Below are 19,823 nucleotides of genomic sequence, written 5' to 3'. Positions count from 1 at the left end.
TCGCACACAAGGCACAAATAAAATGGGGCTAAGGGAGAACACCAAATTGAGGACAGGGAGAAAAAGGAAATAGGGCACATAAACTGTAAGACATGTTTGTGCAATGATTGTTCCCAATCAAATCCATACTAGAAGACTCTGAAATGCCTAGAAGAAACTAAAACACAAAATGGCCTGCTTATGGGAATCAAAACAGGAAACTATTTCTCTTGAGCAATTTCACCATGTTGATTGTTTCTTCTTTGCTGAAGATTTTAGAAAAAAATCCATACCTCTTAGAGAGAAAAATAAACCATACAGGATCACAGATTTTTCTTAAATGCCGGAGGTTGTTTTTGTGTTGAAAGAAAACCCAGGAGTGTCACCTGATCCTTGCCAGAAAACCTGGTCAAAACCTAAGGCAATTTGGGAACTGAGGAAACCTGGTAAAGATAACATTTTTCTTTTCTTTTTTTGCCATAATTCAGAGTAACAGGAAACAAAACCAGGAGAAATAAAATTCCAGAGTTGGGTGGTTAGACATTAAAAGATCTGTTTGTCTGTAAACAGTTTACTTGGGCACAAGCAGCTGGCAATGGTTGTGACAAAGATGAAGGAAGTAGGGAGGATGGCTCAGAAGAGGCCCCTCCCATCTTTCAGCCCCCCACCCCCACCCAGGGCTCACCCTGCGTGAAAGTGGCAGTAGCTCTGCCAGGCTGCAGCTTGTTCTCCACGTGGCCATGCTTGGGGCCCGTGGTTATCTCGTAGACAAGCTGCAGGTCCTCCGTGTCTGGGTCCATGGTCAGTAGTTCTTTCTTGGTGATCAGGTTGGTTGCCTGGAATAGAAACCCATTAAATTTAATTCCTGAGATGGGAATAAAGCAGGAACAAGACCCTCTGACTCAGACTGAATTCAGTTCAACAATGATTTACTGAGTGCATTTACTGCCTGGAAAACTGTCGGGATTGAAGAGGTTATGAGGAGAGAAACCATGCCAGCCTCTGCCCTTGAGGTGTTTACACTTTATTGGGAAAGAAAGGCTTATGAGCAAGGTACCTGGGGCAAGAGCTGTAATGGGAGATAAAATTAAAAAAAGAGTCCACACATTGGGGGAGCAGGAGTGATTCCTTCCATCTGGATTAGTGAAGGGAGGCTTGGGGTTCAGGTGGTGGGATTTGGGTTTGTCCTTGAAAGAAGACTGGAACTTTGAAAGAATGATATGATGCAGAGAAGACGGCTACTTTAAAGCTTATGGAACTCGACTGCAATGTTTGAAATTGAGTTAGACAAATGTATGCTATCCCAGTGTTGCCCAAATACACTGACTAAATTTTAATTCATTCATTTATTCATTCAACAAATATTTAGTGAGAGCAAAGGTTTGAGAAAACAAAAAGAGGTGGTCAACAGTATTAAATGTTCTAGATCTAAAATAAGGCGTATAGGTGAACTTTGGATTTGGTGAAACCGAGGTCATTGGTGCCTTTGATAAGAGTCACTGAAGTAGGGTGAGAGTCGGAGATAGAAAACCAACTGGAGAGTGTCACGAAGAGAATGGGATGGTTCTGAGTATCGAGAAGAATATCAAGTAAGGCATGATGGGAATCTGCATTAATTTCATTTCATATATTTTGAAATTCCCAGTGAGTTTGGTGGAAAGCTATAATACCGCCACTGCAGATATGACCAACTAATCAGCAACACAGAGATGAGAAAATCCACATCCTAGAGGGAACACCACACACAAAAGTAAGAAATCAGTTTCCAAACTGAATTGAGGAACTGTGTGTGTGTGTCTGCGTGTGTGTGTGTGTCGGGGGTGGGTTGTACTGCTGGGGCTGGGGAATTCACGCTTGACGTGTCACCAGATGAGAATTATGGCATATCTTAAAATGATCCAACTGGAATTTAGGAAAAAGAGGGAGAAGTTTTTTAATTTCTAGAATTCCTCTAGGACATTCACCTACAAAACACACACACACACACACACACACACACAAAACCTTGCTTCCTTCCCATCCATGGCACATTCCAAACGTTTCCTAAAATCCATCCTCCCCTTCTTCTAGTTAACAAACTTTTAGCTGAGCAGCTAGAGATTCCAGCCTCCCATGCAACAAACAGGGCTGTGACCAATTTCTTGCCAAAGGAAGATGGGTGCAAATGATGTGTTTCATTTCTGAATCACTTGTTTGAAAATGAAGTTCCCTGCCCTCTGCTTCTCTGCTTTCCTCTTCCCATGGGCTGACATACTGATGAAAAGCTGAAGAGGTCTGGCCATAATGTCAACAGCAACAACTCAGTAATGGTAGAAGAATAAGATGCAAGAAACATGCATCCCTGAAGGGTCATGTGGAACTGTAGCCTTTCCACTTTCGCCTACACTTCATGTGAGGGGAAAAAAGCAACTGCCACCTTGTTTGAGTTACTATATTTGGGCGGGTCATTTTGTAAGAACCTTCTTAAAACTGTAACGCAATTGTAACCAAACTCTTGGAGCTCAGCAATCTCAGTCACTGGGGGAGGGAGACAGGAGTTGAACGGGAGTTCTATCCATGTTGTCACGAAGAGGATACAGCCCAGGGCGGTGAGTGTGACAGAGGGCCTTACCCTGCCATCCACGTACTCCAGCCACTGCAGCCCCAGGTTGGTGACGATCCTAGGGGTGCCGTCATCTACCGGGAGGATGTCTACCCAGAACTGCTGAGCTGCTGCTGTCACCATCTGCAGCGAAAGCACCAAAGACAACGCATCATTCACACATATCTGAAACATACCAGGTCTAGGACCTACAAAAGCTGGAAGCCCTGAAATCGGCTGACACTCCAAAATGGGCAACTGAGCAAGTTTCTGTCACTTATCAGCACTTGGCATGAGGCTTAAGGGAGAATCCGATTGATAAAGTAGAAACAATGGAAGAAGAGAAGCAAGACATAAGTGGTGCTCGTGCTGGAATTTCACCTGCTATGGAACCAGTTTCACACTCCTATGCCTTCTTTAGTTAAATGTCACCCTAGGGTGAAACGATCAACAAAGTATTTTCCTTTTAATTTTGTTAAAATTGTCATGATTTTCATCATGAAAACATTAATGTCGAAGTCTCCGGGAAGGATTTCAGATGTGAGAAGATGTTTTATGGGAACAGATTTTCTCTACCCTCCCGCCTCCCTTTTTGAGAGAGAGAACTGTCCATCTGGGGAGAAGGGGTAGAAGGAATCAAGAAAAGCATTAGTGGTGGCGTTCCCGTCATGGTGCAGTGGTTAAAGAATCCGATTAGGAACCATGAGGTTTCGGGTTCGATCCCTGGCCTTGCTCAGTGGGTTAAGGATCCGGCGTTGCCGTGAGTGAGCTGTGGTGTAGGTCGAAGACGAGGCTTGGATCCTGTGTTGCTGTGGTTGTGGCTGAGGCCAGCGGCTACAGCCCCGATTGGACCCCTAGCCTGGGAAGCTCCATATACTGCGGGAGTGGCTCAAGAAAAGGCAAAAAGACAAAAAAAAAAAAAAGGAAAAGATGTGACCTTAGCAGAAACTGGCCCAACACTGTAAATCAACTAAACTTTAATAAAAACATTGAAAAAGAAAGAAAGAAAGAAAGAAAAGAAAATCGTTAGTGGTAACTTCATACTCACACAGATAGGCACATACACAGTCACAACATCCAGGCGGTGTCGGGGCAGAAACAACAAGCTGACCGACACGGAGCAAGATGCTGCCTTTTCCACCTTCTACAACCCGCCCTGCAGATCATTTCCATTTTCAAAATGACACACAGTCCCTTTGGAAACCTGCTGTGACCTTTTATGTTATCAGAGAGGAGGCCCTCTTGCTGAATCATTTGGAAATCTGTTTTTCTCTTCTGAAAGTCAAACTAACCCGGGAGCAGCTACAGCATGGGAGAAGGAACATGAACGTGCTGACCTGCCAGGCGGAGATGCTGTGCAAATGCTGAAAGAGCAGGATAATCCCAAGAGCCCTCCCCCGGACACCTCGGCCAACCGAGAATGACCTTCTCATAGGCTGTTTGCTTCTAAAGCATGTGGGAGCATCTTTCTGCCAGGAGAAGAATCATTCGTCATCAAAGTAGGAAAAAAACTCTGCAGAACTGAGAAGCTGATTCTTCAGTTATCCTGGAGGCCCATGCAGGGCGTGATCACGTGCTCACTAAAACCACTTCTGCCCAGTCAGACGGGGTGTGGGATGCAGTTACTCCCAGGGAGGGTTATGATATTGTAGGAAACCTGTTTAAAGTGAGTTCAAGTGCTGGGGAAGGGAGTGGAAGGGGACTCTTACAGTTTCTTCTGAACACCTGCATGTCCATGACCTCAAAAGAAAAGCATCTTCAGGAGTTCCTGCTGTGGCTTAGCAGGTTAAGAACCCAGCTAGGATCCGTGAGGATGCGGGTTCTATCCCAGGCCTTGCTCAGTGGGTGAGGGATCCCGCACTGCTGTGAGCCATGGTGTGGGTTGCGGGCGTGGCTGAGATCCTGTGTTGCTGTGGCTGTGGTGTAGGCCGGCAGCTGCAGCTCTGATTCGACCCCTAGCCTGGGAACCTCCATATGCTGTACCTGCAGCCAAAAAAAAAAAAAAAAAAAAAAAAAGAAGAAGAAGAAGAAAAAGAGAAAAGAAAAGAAAAGCATCTTGGCTTGTTTCACAAGCTGGTCCTAAAATGCTGACAATGGTGATGATCATTGCCGGGGTTTATGGGATGTCTCCTGTGTTTCCTGCATGGGGCACTGGGCTACGTGCTCCGTGAACAGCAAAAGGGTGGATATCATCCCCATTTGACAGACAGGGAAGCTGAGGCTTAGAAAGACACTCAGTAAGTGACAGAGGTAGAATTTAAATCAGTATCCTTAGGATGCAAAAGCCATACTCTTAACCACCATCATTCTTCATGAGACTGAGAAACTCTGGCTGGTTCAGGAGACAATCTGGAACCATATGACATTATTGAAAAACCAAATGAGGAGTTCCCATCGTGGCTCAGTGGTTAACGAACCCGCCTAGCATCCATGAGGACTTGGGTTTGATCCTTGTTCTTGCTCAGTGGGTTAAGGATCCGGTGTTGCCGTGAGCTGTGGTGTAGGTCGCAGATGTGGCTCGGATCCCGAGTTGCTGTGGCTGTGGTGTAGGCTGGAGGCTACAGCTCCGACTGGACTCCTAGCCTGGGAACCTCCATATGCTGCCAGTGCAGCCCTAAAAGACAGAATGACAGAAAAAAAAACCCAAAAAAACCCAAATGAAAGAAAAGTTAAAGGAATAAAGGGTGAGTAAAAAGGAAAGGAGAAATAACAGCAGTCATAACAACAATAACTGTCATCTTTGATTGGAGTCCTTGCTCTTTGCCGACAGTGTTCAACACTTTACATGGATTACTGCCTTTGATTTTTTTTAAGTTAAAATTTTATTATTATTATTATTATTTATTACTCAGATGAATAACATGGGAAGAGGAAAACAGAGAAGCAGAGGGCAGGGAACTTCATTTTTAAACAAGTGATACACAAATGAAACCCATCATTTGCACCCATCTTCCTTTGGCAAGAAATTGGTCACAGCCCTATGTCCTCTTCCTTTGACTCTTAAACTAATCGAAGCTGGTGATGATTCCTGTGCCCATTTTACAGGTGAAAAGCTGAGGCTTAGAGAAGTTAAGTAACTTACCCAAGGCCAATTAGTATGGGGCAGAACAAAAACTCCAACCATGTCATTTTTGGCTTGCAAGGGCCCTGTTCCGCCTCTAGACCCCCTCTGGCATGCTTTGCTGGGCCTCCCTCTCCTCGTCTCTGCCCCTCACCTCTTTTCCTCCTTCCTCGATAACAAAGAAGGGATTCGTCCCATCGGCTACAGTGAAGGTGAACCAGTCTTTGAGGGCATTGCTGCCGTCATGGCTGTAGTGGACCCGGTTCTGGTAGACGTCCTCCATGGTGAAGGTGGAGGTGGGCTGGAAGGGCTGCCCATTGGTGGTCCGCTCGATGGTGCCATGGCGGGGAGGCTGCACAACCCTGAACGTGACAGACTCGGCCTGTCACGGAGGCCAAAAGCAAGAGGAAAAGGGAACTTTGTAACAGGGGCCAGATGTGTCAGTGACAGCCAACATGGTCCTTTAGGTAGTCACACCGAAAGACATTTCTAACAGAAGACTGCATTTCTTTATAGATACCAAAAGTAAAGCCAAGGAGAGAAATTAGGTTGGTTATTATACACTGGTGCCTTCCATTTTTAGACGAAGACATTTAAATTTGCCCTTTAAGGGTCATCGGTGGAAACCTTTTTTTTTTTTTTTTTTCCCACTGTACAGCATGGGGACCAAGTTACACATACGTGTATACATACTTTTTCCTCCCATTGTTGTGTTGCGATGTAAGTATCTAGACATGGTTCTCAATGCTACACAGCGGGATCTCATTGCACATCCGTTCCAAGAGCAAGAGTTTGCATCCTTTAACCCCAAGCTCCTGATCCCTCCCACTCCCTCCCTCTCCCCCTGGGCAGCCACTAGTCTGTTCTCCAAGTCTATGATTTTCTTTTCTGTGGGAATATTCATTTGTGCTGTATATTAGATTCCAGTTATAAGTGACATCATATGGTATTTATCTTTCTCTTTCTGACTTATTTCACTCAGTATGAGAGTCTCTAGTTCCATCCACGTTGCTGCAAATGGCATTATGTCATTCTTTTTCATGGCTGAGTAGTATTCCATGGTGTATATATACCACATCTTCCTAATCCAATTGTCTGTTGATGGACATTTGGGTTGTTTCCATGTCTTGGCTATTTTTAATCTCGAGGATGATAAGAACTAGATTTTTTGAAATTATTCATTTCCTTTCCATCTACCCCCTCCCCCACCCCACACACATACTTTTCCAAAACTTACATGTAGACTCGCATATGCATCAGAACAGGAGTGAAAAATGCTGGAGAGGGCATGGAGAAAAGGGACCCTCCTCTGGTAGTGGGGATGTAAATTGGTATAACTACTATGGAAAACAGTATGGTGATTCCTCAAAAAATTAAAAATGGAATTACCATTTGATCCAGCAATCCCACTTCTGAGCATCTATCCAGAGAAAACCATGATTCAAAAAGACATATGTACCCCAATGTCCACTGCAGCACTACATACAATAGCCAAGACATGGAAACCACCTAAATTCCTATCGACAGAGGAGTGGATAAAGAAGATGTGGTACATATACACAATGGAATATTATTCAGCCACTAAAAGGAAAGAAATAATGACATTTGCAGCAACATGGAAGGACCGAGAAATTATCATGCTAAGGAAAGTTAGTCAGACAGTGAGCCACAGACATCCTATGCTATCACTTATATGTAGAATCTAATAAAAAGGATACAATGAACTTATTTGCAGAACAGAAACGGACTCACAGACTTTGAAAAACTTGTGCTTTCCTAAGGAAACAGGTTGGGGGTTGAGGGATGGGTTGGGGGTTTGAGATGGAAATGCTATAAAATTAGGTTGTGATGATGGTTGTATAAGTATAAATATAATAAAATTCACTGAATTTAAAAAAAAGAACAGGAGTGAATGTCTCATTTCTAATGGCTGCTTCTAGTGTGACATGCAGAAGGAAAAATAAAGAGGTAGAAAACTCTGCTCAGGACTCTCCAGTGATTTCCCACCTACTGGGAATAAAATGCAGAGGCCCAACCTGGGCCAACAAGGCCCTCTGTGACTGGCCCTGGGGTTCCTCTCTGTCTCCCCTCCCACTTGTTCACTGGGGTCCAGATGCTTGGCCTCTGAGTGGCAACTCAAATGTCCCAAGCACACTTGACCACAGGGCCTGTGCCCTTCAGATTCTCCAGCCTGGAGAGTGATTTTCCCAGGAAGCTGCCCAGCTCACTCACCTCCTATCTCTGCCCCAATATCAGCTCCTCAGAGAGGCCTTCCCTGACCACTGTCTAAAAGAGTACACCCATCCATCCCTACTGCCTTTGTGTCATTTTATTTCTATTCCTAGCACTCATCATATCTGACATGACAGTCTATGTTCTTTCTTTCTTTCTTGTCTGTCCCCCTAACCAAGGGTCATAAACTCCCTAAGGCCGGACCTTTGAGCTGCTTTGTTCATAGCGCTGTCTTCAACATCTTGAGCAGACCTTAGAACGCAGCAGCTAATAATCATTTGCCAAAAGAATGAATAAATAAATGAATGCATGCCGGCACAGGGCAGGGGATACACAGAGCTAATCATTAAGTATACGGTACTTTTAATGGGCTCTAACTCATGTCAGAATGTCGGATACTTTAATTGGAAAGGATTACGAGAGTAAGAGTTAGCCTCTGCATGCCCTGTTTTACTGCATAAAGCCTGGATACTGAGAATGCTCAAGATGCAATAATTAGTTTTCATCCAGTGAAGTCTGGGTGAAGGAGGCAAAAGTGTGTAGGTGAAGAAACTCCTTGTTCCCTAATAGGGAGTAATAAAAACGCTGGATAAAAGGTCATTTCATTTGCTATGGATCATGATAAAAAGCCTCTTAAAATGATGGTTAAGTGTAGTCATGGGAAAGGATAAATGTATTTAGGGCTTCAGAAAGGGTTTAAAAACAACGTGAGTTCAAAGGTATTAGCTTCTCTTTTCCAACAGGCCATGGTATGTTCTGGGTTTTAATCCTTTAAGGATGCTGGCACCCCCTCAGCACTCCGCCCCCACTCTCGGAGACACGGTCAGTCGCAGCACAATAGATGCCACTAGATCAGCCTTTCATTCAGCCAGAGAACCGGGGGGCGGTGGGTGGGGGTCCTACCTCTGTGTCCGCGTCCACCGCCTTGAGCTCAAACTCTGTGATGGGCTTCCGTAAGCCTTCCTGTACCCGCATCCCCAGGCTTTGCACGACAGGCAGCGAGTCATCCACGGGGCGAAGAGTAATGTGGAACGTCTGTGTCACCTAAGTGGGAAAAGCTTGGGTGGGTCACCTGTCGTCTCCCTCCCCCGCCCCCCCAACGTGCCTGCCAAGTAGAACATAAGTGCTCTCTGCATTGCCTTTCGTACCGCTCCTGGCACGACTAACTGACCAGGAACCCAGAAGGGAGTTCTCTTTGCCTCTGTCCAGGCCCGAGGGCAGCGGAGAATAAGAACGAAGCTCTTAGAGCATCAGCGGCTCTGCGCTCTCCAGTCAGAGGAGATGGCGCTGAATCGACTGCCATCAAGGAAGGCAGCCAGTCCCTCACCCACCTCGTTGACGCCATCAGAGAGCGTAAAGCTGAAGGCATCTGAATGCTTCTCGGCCTCGCTGGAGTGGACGTACTGAACGGTTCCTGAAGCGAGGTCAGCCTGAGTAAAGGAGCCAATCGGGATACCTAGCAAAAGAAGAGAGAGCCGGAGACAGGGGGTCAAAGTGAAAGCCACCCCTCTCAGGTGAGGGAAATTCACCCTCGCACCTGAGAGGATCCTTTGCATTTTTCTTACAGCATTGATGTGCTGCCCTCTCAGGCCCTGTGTTGGAGCCACTTCTGTGTCTTTTCCCAACAACAGTACACGTTGCATGGCAGCAGGATAACTTCCTTATCTGGACTTCTGCGTGCCAAGACAACGGCAGGTGCCCAATGGACATTATGCACCTTTCGCTTGGGGCTTATGGAGGAGGGTCTGATCTGTGAGAGGGAGAGCCACCGCCTTATTCTCAAAACTCCTCGCTCTGAAGCTTTATATTCCCCTACTGCCCCATCGTCCTTTCTGAAAACCTGCTCTAATGTTTAATATTGTGGGCATTTAAACACTGCTTGGCTCTACACAGCCTTGTTTCTGTGATTAGTGAGCCATCCCCGGGCATCTATAATTTATCCTGGAGATTCTTCTAGGTCCTTTTCACTCTCAGGTCTGTGATTCTAGCTTCTTATATACCACTTTGGCCCAGCCCAGGAGTAACAACACTTACAGTTTGACTTTGGGGCTTAAGCAATCATTCTTTCTTAACGTTAAAATGACCAAGAAAACAAGTATCTTTTAATAACATGATACAGAGAAAACCTGTGAATTTTCCTTCAGTCGTTCTAAAAGTAAAAAAAAAAAAAAAAAGGAGTTCCCGTCATGGCGCAGTGGTTAACGAATCCGACTAGGAACCATGAGGTTACGGGTTTGGTCCTTGCCCTTGCTCAGTGGGTTAACGACCCGGCGTTGCCATGAGCTGTGGTGTAGGTTGCAGACGCGGCTCAGATCCCGAGTTGCTGTGGCTCTGGCGTAGGCCGGTGGCTACGGCTCCGACTGGACCCCTAGCCTGGGAATCTCCACATGCCGCAGGAGCGGCCCAAGAAATGGCAAAAAGACAAAAAAAAAAATCTGAAGTGATTTTTAAATAATGCCAAGGTATCCCCCAAATGAATAAAATCTCTGTGTTTTCAAATGTCCAACAACACTTAGCAAAACAGCCCAGAATTCTTGTTCTATTTTAGGGCTCCTGGGGTCCAGCCTCTGGTGCCAGCCAAGACCGAAACAAAATCATAACTTTTAGTCCCTCAGCACAAACTATCTTCCTGATTCTGAGTGTTAGAGTGTGAATCTATTTTATCTAGTCTTTGGGTTTGGTCCTGAAATTCATTTGCCGCTTCCTGGGAGTTATTATGTGCCATTGTTAATCCTGGCAACACCAGTTAGTCTTTTCCATTAAAAAACAAAGAGATTCCACTTTGACTGTTTTACTTTGAACTGTGACATCAATATCATTGCTCTATCTTAAAACACATCAACCAGCATGGTTTGCATTTGCATCCCTCTTTGTCATCTGAAATTTGTCACCCAGACAAAATAGCCTCCTGAAGGCTGGAGCATTAATTTTTTGATGAGGCATTTTGTATTTCTGTGCTTACTACATCAGCTCTTGACAGGCAAAAAAAAAAGGAAAGAAAAGCATCCCCCATCTTGTAACCTCATCTTGTGGTTTTGGACAGAAATCCATACCATTCTTTAAAAATTTAATAACTTCAGACTAGCTGCACTGAGAAATTTAAACCTCTTCCCCTGCTGTGCATACATTCTCACAGCTCATGGGGAAATAATTGTGTGGATTCTGTAATCAACTAGTCACTTAATTCACTGTTCCCCTTATGAGAGTCTAAGACTGATTGAAAAAGGTGTTAGATTTTCCTTCCTCTTGGGAAAGAAGTGATGGGATTGATTTTTTTAAAACATTTTTTTAAACTGTGGGGACATTGACATACGATAAATTTGATATATAATGTGTACAATTTCATAAGCTTTGCTACATCTATGAAACCATTGTCTCAAACAAAATAGGGAACATATCCCAAAGCTTCTAACTGACACTCCGCAATCCTTCCCTTTGCTGGGCCCTATTCCATCCCAAAGAAGCAAATGAATTATTTTCTGTCATATGGATTCGTTGGCATTTTCTCTAAGTTTCTATAAATAGAATCATCGAGTATATGCTATTTAGATTTGGTTTCTTATGCTTAGCATAACCGTTTGGGATTCATCCATATGGCAGCATGTTTTTAATAGCTCATCCCTTTTCAGTGCTGGGTAATATTCCATTGGATGACTATACCATACATTGTTTATCCATTTATCTGTTCAATGACACTTAGGTTACTTCCAGTTTGGGGCTATATGACCCCTTGTGCACAAGTCTTTGTATGGATGTAAGTTTTCATTCTTGGGTAAATCTCTATGAGTAGAATGGTGGGAATATATGTAAGATATACGCTTAACTTTTTAGGAAACTACCAAACTATTTTCCAAAGTGGTAGTACCATTTGATATTCTGCCAGCAGCACATGAGAGCTCTAGGCCTGATTTTAGTGGGTCTTTCCCAAGTCAATCTACAAAACACCAAGCACATAGCGTGTACTGAAGGCAGTTTCATGCTTGCTTATATAGATTGTTTCATCTCTTAACAACAATCCTAGGAGGTCAAGGGTGGCATTGTTTTTCTAGATTATGACACTAATAAAATTAGAAAAGCAATGGTCCTATCTAAGGTTGCCCAGCTAATAAGAGGACAGGGCTGGGACTGGAAGTCAAGGTTGTCTACCTCCAAAGTTTTACCTGCTAGGAGTTTTTTTTTTTTTTTTTTAACATTGATTACATGTTGAAATGATGTATTTTTTAAAATTCTGTGAGAAATACTTTTTGTAAAAATTATCTTTTTTGGGTTAGTCAAGGAGCCTATTGGATTTCACTTTATCCTTTAATTTTTTAAAATATAAAAGTGATACATTTCTATTAAAGAAAAGTGAAACCCAGAGAAAATTAGTGAAGAATCACAAAAACCACTCAGAGATCTACTATTGAAATATCCTTGTAATATTTTTGAACTAAATCTGAGAATACCTTTTTGGCTATAGCATTTTCTTGACTGAAACACTGACTTTGCTGGGGTATTTAAATATTATCATTTAAGTGATATCCATAATTAAGTGACAGAGGGTAACAAGCTGCATTAGAAGGTAAGCTTCAAGAGGACAAGATTTTTGCTCTTTCTTTCTAATGATCACCTAGAATAGTGCCTGGCACTGAGCGGTTTCTCAGAACATACTTGGTGAATGAATTTAGTTCTTCCACTATAATTAATCTCTTAAAGGTGCTAGTAAGCACAGAATTTTCAATCTCTATACACTTAAAAAATTATTTTAGCTGTTGCTAATTGGGTTTTGGAAGACTTCAGTGGTGCACTCATCAGCAAGATGGTGTTTCTAATAGCATACAGTCTCCATTGGCTGTCACAGCAGGTAGTTACTGTTTGAAATATCTTGAAGGCTTTTTAATCCCATCCGAGGTGTTTTCAGTCACCAACCTGCTGGCTAAACCATGTATCTGGCAGTATTTCGGAGACCTATATTAACCCTGTCAGTTTTTCCAATTCCCCTGGAGGGCGGGCATGATAGAGAAAGTTCAGTCCAGGTCAGGAAAGAGATGTGGGAATAAAGCATCTCTGAAGAAGTTGCCTTCCTAATAGGATGTTAGGAGACAGCTGAGGCCCTCCTGCTTCTAGCACAGCTGCAGAAAGCTCTATGCCTGTTGTCTGCTCCCTCCTGAAGCTCATGCTGTGCATGACTCTCAGCTTCTCTGCTTCAGATTTCCTTTGAAAATCCTATTATGGAATGAGTTGTGTCCCCCTCTCCCCACCACCCCTGATGCATGCCTTGAAGTCCTAACCCTCAGTACCTCACAATGTGACTTTATTTGGAAATAGGATCATTGCAGATGTAATTAGTTAAGATGAGGTCATCCAATAGGATGTGCCCTAATCCAATATCACTCATGTCCTTATAAAAGGGGAAATAGTGATACAGACATACACACACAAGAAAAATGCCACGTGAACATGAAGACCATGCTCTATAAGCCTGGGAGAGAGGCTGAAACAAAGCTTTCCCTCAGGAGGAAGCAACCCTGCTGAAACCATGATCTCAGACTTCCAGCCCCCAGATTCCTGGGACAAAAAATTTCTATGGTTTAAGCTGCCCAGTCTGTGGTGCTTTACGATGGCAGATGTAGCAGACCAATACACCTCACCTCTGCTTTGGGAGAACCCAAACGAAGATAATGGGTGGGTCTTATTTTGGTTTGGTTGATACTGAGATGCTGACATGAAGAGGAAGCCAAAGGATACCTCTGCTAAAGCATCACCCCCAGGAAGTCTTTCCTGATCACCCCCAGCTCTCTCTTAGGTGGGACTCACAGTCCCTGGCTCCTAATATCCTCTGTCAGGTTGCTGTCACAGCCACTGACACACACTGCCACATATTTGCTCCCACTTACAAGGCCTAAGCTTTCTCGTGCAGCAGCCACTCAATGAGGTGATAAGGTGAGAAGCAGTATGTGCTGGAGACTGTGCGAGCCAACGTGACTGCTTCCTGCTTTAAAAACACGATTGCTGGCTACATGACTGGATGCCCACTTAGGGTCTTGATTTCCCATCTACCTCCCAGCTCTGGGTGGCTGCATCCTTGCCCCTGGGATGTGATCAAAGGGGATGTGTATCCTTCCATTCTAAAAAAGAGATGGATGAGGGTGCTACATCCACTACAGTAATCACCTTGGACCAGAGATGGAGCCTCATGTGAAGCATCACAGAGCCACCTGCCTCTGGATTTTGCTATGAGCGTAAATAAACTTTTTGTGGAAGGTCCTGTATTTTGGAGTCACTTTGTTCCAGCAGCTTAGTTTCTGTCCGAATAATCTAACTCCTTACACTCTGATCTGCCAAGAATAAGAGGGTCCTTAGGGTCCCTGACAATGAAGGTGCGGGCCGTCAACCTTGCCAAGAGCCCCCACAGGGACGAGAGCCTCACGTGACTCTCCTCCATGGTAGGAGGTCCACGCATGGTTCCCATAAGCACATGGCTTCCTGTGTCTCTCTGTCTAAAGAGAATAATCATAGTCAGCTGGCTAAGAAAGATGGCCTAAGACAAAGTCCATTTCATAGTTAACCATCATGTCTGCAAACCCTGGGGGAAAATGAGAACTCCCAGAGGCATTTGGTTCCAAAATAGCCCCCAACAGCTGCCTGTACCCCAGGTGCTGGCCTAGAGGCTGTTCTCTCTTCTTGGAAAGAGGCTCCAGCCCAGCCCCAGCCCTGGGAGACCCATCCTCACCCACTGAGACAAATGGGGTGAGGTGCTTTTCTCTAAGCTGCCGCCAGATGCCTTCAGGGAGGATGATCACTAATCAACATGGACTTCTTTAAAAGGGAACCTTTGACATTTAAAAAGAATCAAATCAGAGTTCCCGTTGCGGCTTAGCGGGTTAAGAACCCATGAGGATGTGGGTTTGATTCCTGGCCTCGCTCAGTGGGTTAAGGATCTGGTGTTGCGGTGAGCTGTTGTGTAGGTCACAGACGTGGCTCGGATCCCACGTGGCTGTGGCTGTGGCATAGGCCGGCAGCTGCGACTGCAATTTGGCCTCAGCCTGGGAACTTCCATTTGCTGTGGGTGTGGCCCTAAAAATAAGAAAATTAAAAAGAATCAAACTCATAGTCAGGGGACACAGGGAAGGATAAAATGCCACCTCAATGCTACAGAAAGGATTTGGTGTGGGGCTAGTGGTGTGGGGGGCAGGGCAGCCCTGCTGCATTAGGAATGGAGAGGGGCTCCTGGGAATAAGGATCTTCCTGTCTGGTCTGCTTGGAATTTCTGGAAACAGGGGGATGGAGAAGCACTGGAGGGGGTGGGAGAGAATGCAGATCAGGAAGCCAAGCCCCATGGGAAAGGGCAGGTGAGGGAAGGGCCCCTCCCTCTGTTTGGGGAGGCTGCTTTCCAAGAGGAGGGAGGCGTGCGATCCCCTCTGAGGGGCTCCTGAGCGGGCTGGCCTGGTCCTGGCATCCAGGATTTAAGCCTACTGAAGGCTGAGGCTATACATGGGGCAGCCTCATACAGGACACACAGCCTGGGGTCGGAGAAGAGTGGGGGCTGTGACTCACTGGCAGCTGGCAGTGCCTTGCATGAAGCCCCAAGCCGTTTGGAGCTCTGAGCGGTGTGGGTGCAGCTGCCCAACACGATGGCCCAGAGTCTGCCCTTTCATCTTTGGAGAGATACAATCAGCAACCTGACAGAATTCTGGCAGAAGCAATTAGCTCATGAATTAGTTATCAACTATCTCCTGCAGCCAAGGTCTTGGGAGTGCGGATCTGCATGCTTCCCCCAGGAGCCTTCGGGACAAAAGGGGAGGGCTCCGGGCTTTAATTTGCAGGAGGAATTTTGGCCAATCTGTCCAAGCTTCCTTCTGCCTTCCTACCACACATGACACACCCTCCTCCGAGGTCACCCTGGACCCAGACATGGTCCATCTCCCTCACCATCTCCACTGCATCACCTTCCAACTCATTCACCCCCTCTCTCTCCCTCCCTCCCTGCCTCTGTCCCAGACACACTGGTCTCCTTGCTGCCTCTGGAACGTGATGCTCCTGCTTGATCCCATGGAGGATGCTGACACTCGCTGATCCCCTTTCCTTATATGTCGGCGGGGCTGGCTCCCTCACTTTCTTCTCTTCTCTGCTTAAACGTTCTGTTATTCTTAGGGAGGCCCTCCCTTGCCTCCTTGCTCCTTGCACCCCAGGAATGCCCTTATTTCACCCCACTGGCATATGATACATTTGCTTGCTTGTTTGTTTACTGTCTGACTCCCTGCATTAGGGCAAGTACTTCTGCTGTGTTGCTATTTGCCTGGTTAAAGGAATGAAGAATCTGTAACCTAAAATCCAAAGAAAACCAGTGATCTAAATTTCCTGCAAGCTGAGACTATTTCTGTGATGTACAAAGGAAAGACAATTCTACCTTGAGATTGTTTGTTCAGCAAATATCTCTTGTCCCTCGCATCCATTCAAGATGCCAAGTTCTACAGGTTCTCCCCTGAAATTAACTCCTTCCTTCCTTCCTCCCTTCCTTCCACCATCTCTTTTTGACTGAATACTTCTGAGGACTAAATATTATCTCTGATACTATTCTCATCTAACCATTCCCACTGCTGCCCTTCCAGGTGAAGCCTCACTAGCTCCTATCTGGTCAAACACAAACCTTCCTATCCACTGTCACTGCCCCTTTTTCTTTCTTTCTTTCAGTTCATCCTGTTGGCCACTAGATGAATCTTCCCTGTTCAAGATTCTGCTGTGACTCTCTGTTGCCTATTGAATCAAACAGGGCTTACTGATGGCCACGTCGAAGACACTCCATAAAGTCTCAATCTACCCACGAGCCCCTCCTTCTACTATTTTCAGGGTATATGCTTTAGTGCAAGGGGCCCACTCATAATTTTCTGAAGGTGTCCACGGTGTTGTTCTGTCTCTGGAAATAACACACTTCCTGACTGCCCAAATCCTACCTTGCAAGGGCATCCTTAAATGCCACCTCTGTGCACCTCCCGCCCGACGGAGCCTCTTCTGCTTTCAAACTCCTATGATACCAGGTTTAAACAGTTCCGAAAATGCCTGCCATATTCCCCCTTACACTCCCTTACATATGGGTCTATGCAGAGATTCCTTCTCTCAACCAGGAGAGAGACCTCTGAAGGATGAGGCCTGTGTCTCTTTTATCTTTTTTTTTTCCTCTATAGCAGCTAAACTGGAACCTCACTCAATATGCATATTCACTTGCTATTTGTTGAACTCTAGTCATGGAGACCAGATTGTTTCCATCAAATTGTAATTTTTAATTCATTTTCTAGCAAGGAATTATTGAGCACCTACTGTGCGCTAAATCTAATGCAAGGTGGTATGTCATGGACGGAACTAGTGAGGCCAAAAACAAACACTAACAAAGTGAGGTGAATGGGTACATATGCTGTGGCTGCCCCAAGCACCTACTAAATCCCACCTTTCGTTTTGTTGGACTCAGATGATGGGTTTACCTGGTGATGCTGTGTGTTCCAGGTGGCCCAGCTGGGGCTGTCGCATGATTGTGTAGATCAGTTCTGCAGGCTTTGTCTCCTTGTCAGTGGCAGAGAGCTGCAGAGTGGTGATTTTCTTCACTGAGTTTTCATCCAAGACCAGCCCTTTATTCACAGTGATGACTGGTGGGGATTTGTCTTCTGAAAATATCAGAAAGAATAATTTGGGAATACTACTCAGCCATAAAAAAGAACAAAATAATACCATTTGCAGCAATGTGGATGCAACTAGAGATTCTCATACTAAGTGAAATGAGTCAGACAGAGAAAGACAAATAAATGATATCACTTATATGTGCATCTAAAATATGATGCAAATGAATTTATGTACAAAAAAAAGAAACAGACTCACAGACATAGGAAACTGACTTATGGTTACCAAAGGGGAGAGGCAGCTGGGCAGGGATAAATTAGGAGTTTGGAATTAGCAGAATTATTAGAATTGTAGCTGCTAATTCCAAATACAAACTACTCTATATAAAATAGATTAACAACAAGGTCCTATTGTACAGTGTAGGGAACGACATTCGTATCTTGAGATAAACTATAATGGAAAAAATATAAAAAAGAACGCATATGTGTGTGTGTGTATATGTATGCATATATATATATATATATATACACATATAACTGAATCACTTTGTTGCACAGCAGAAATTGACAGAACATTGTAAATCAACTACACGTTAAGAAATTTTTAAAAATAATGTATAAATGTATAATATAAATAACTGAATCACTTTGCTATACAGCAGAAATTCACACTTTTGGGGAGGGCCTTTTTAGAACCATAGATACAGCATATGGAGGTTCTCAGGCTAGGGGGGTCCAATCGGAGGTGGAGCCGCCAGTCTATGCCAGAGCCACAGCAACTCAGGATCCAAGCTGGGTCTGCGACCTACACCACAGCTCACAGCAATGCCAGATCCTTAACCCACTGAGCGAGGCCAGGGATTGAACCCTCGTCCTCATGGATGCTAGTTGGGTTCGCTAACCGTTGAGCCATGATGGGAACTCCCTTACAGTGTAAATCAACTATACTTTAATAAAAGCAAATTTTTAATAAAATTTGCTATTAACAAAAGGAGAGAATGATTTGAATGGGATCATTTTCAGCGTCCTGTTTTCATTTCTGGGCCTGGTGTTCAGCGGTAAGATCAAAATAGTCCTCAGGCCTGTCTGCTAAAGAGACCGTCAGGGAACCGCAACTGCACACAGGGGTACAGGATCCCTATTTCTGCACCAGCCACTCAAGGAAAGGCTGAGCGTCAAGGGGAGCGTGGCACGAGTCACACAGCCTCAGAACTGTCGGAGGAGGTTTAGAGACCCAAGGGCCCCTTACCCAAAACACTAATGGAAAATGACTGGCCAACCAATTTGTTGCCGTCTCCATCCACCACATCAAATTTAAAAGCAAAGCTCCCACCAGATTCTCCTTTTCCATGATGGTATTCCACGTGGCCTGTAAAAAGGACAAGAAAATCCGAACAGGCTATTAGTGCTTTCTGCCCTTATTTCTGAATGTCACGTGAGAACTCCACTGGTATTCACACCAATGAATCAATTCGCCCCCTCTCACGGTGACAGTGCTTTTGACATTTTAATCTGATATTTTCATGTCCTCCCTTTCATCTCCCACTAGCAACTCCTGCATCATCAATGCCCACCCTCGCAATGATAAAAATCAGCCCAAGAAGCAAGTCGCATTGCTTGCAGTTGGGGCTCAGCGTCCATGGAAGACGCCAGGAAATCTTGTGAATACCGACATCAGCGAAACTGCCCACGGGGAAAATGTGCACGTGTGACCCTGTTATATATCCATGTCACGGGACAAGAGGACAGACAGCTCAGCCACATCCTCCCAGAAGTGGCCCTCCCAGTTCCCAGCACAGAATCACATCATTTTAGGAACCATATGGGATATACCCAGCCAACAAAGAACCAGATGAGCAAAATAAACAAGCTCTACCTGGAAGTCAAATGCATCCAAAGGGAAAAATGCAATACATTACCGTTTTCTTAACCTGCATGTCACTTGGAAGCACCCAGCAATGTGACTACAACCACACCTCTAGGAAGAGGAGCCTGCTCTCATACTGTAAAAAGGGACACCGAGTCAGGGGATAGTTAAGGACTGACTCCTCTCCCCTCACTAAAGTACGGACAGGTCCAATGAGACTTTGGGTGCAATCCACTGCAGGTGTTAGTGCAGACTGGACTTTATTCTGCTCCTCGGGGGGCATGTTTCCACCTCTACATGGAATTACACATCATCACAAGATGCTGGATTGTGTCCCCTCCCCACCCCCGCCAAGCTGTGGCTTTTTACCCCCGAAAGCTCTGCACAGTAACTACGTAGCATTTAACATTTCTGCCTTCACATTACATCAGCATTTCCTGGAGGAGGGATGAGCTATGTAAGCTCCCTCAGGCACCTCCGATTTATGCCCTTCCATTTTGCTTAGTTCATTAA

General features: G+C 45.0%; 1 protein-coding gene across 2 annotated transcripts in view; it reads right to left on the bottom strand.

The window, feature by feature from the left end:
- The window catches only part of FRAS1 (Fraser extracellular matrix complex subunit 1), a 274,927-nt gene that overhangs the window by 55,193 nt on the left and 199,911 nt on the right, over window positions 1-19,823 (bottom strand). For both annotated transcript variants that reach the window (XM_047798478.1, XM_047798479.1), the window contains exons 44-50: window positions 18,693-18,812; window positions 17,312-17,491; window positions 9,185-9,309; window positions 8,757-8,897; window positions 5,776-6,003; window positions 2,591-2,704; window positions 665-815 (exon numbers count right to left, since the gene is read on the bottom strand). In XM_047798478.1, coding sequence (XP_047654434.1) covers window positions 665-815; window positions 2,591-2,704; window positions 5,776-6,003; window positions 8,757-8,897; window positions 9,185-9,309; window positions 17,312-17,491; window positions 18,693-18,812 — 1,059 coding nt within the window. The remainder of the gene's footprint in view (window positions 1-664; window positions 816-2,590; window positions 2,705-5,775; window positions 6,004-8,756; window positions 8,898-9,184; window positions 9,310-17,311; window positions 17,492-18,692; window positions 18,813-19,823) is intronic.

This window comes from Phacochoerus africanus, chromosome 10, assembly GCF_016906955.1.
Source record: "Phacochoerus africanus isolate WHEZ1 chromosome 10, ROS_Pafr_v1, whole genome shotgun sequence".
Lineage (NCBI taxonomy): Eukaryota > Metazoa > Chordata > Mammalia > Artiodactyla > Suidae > Phacochoerus > Phacochoerus africanus.
Note: the sequence above shows the minus strand (reverse complement) of the source record. Positions and strands in the feature narration are given on the sequence as shown.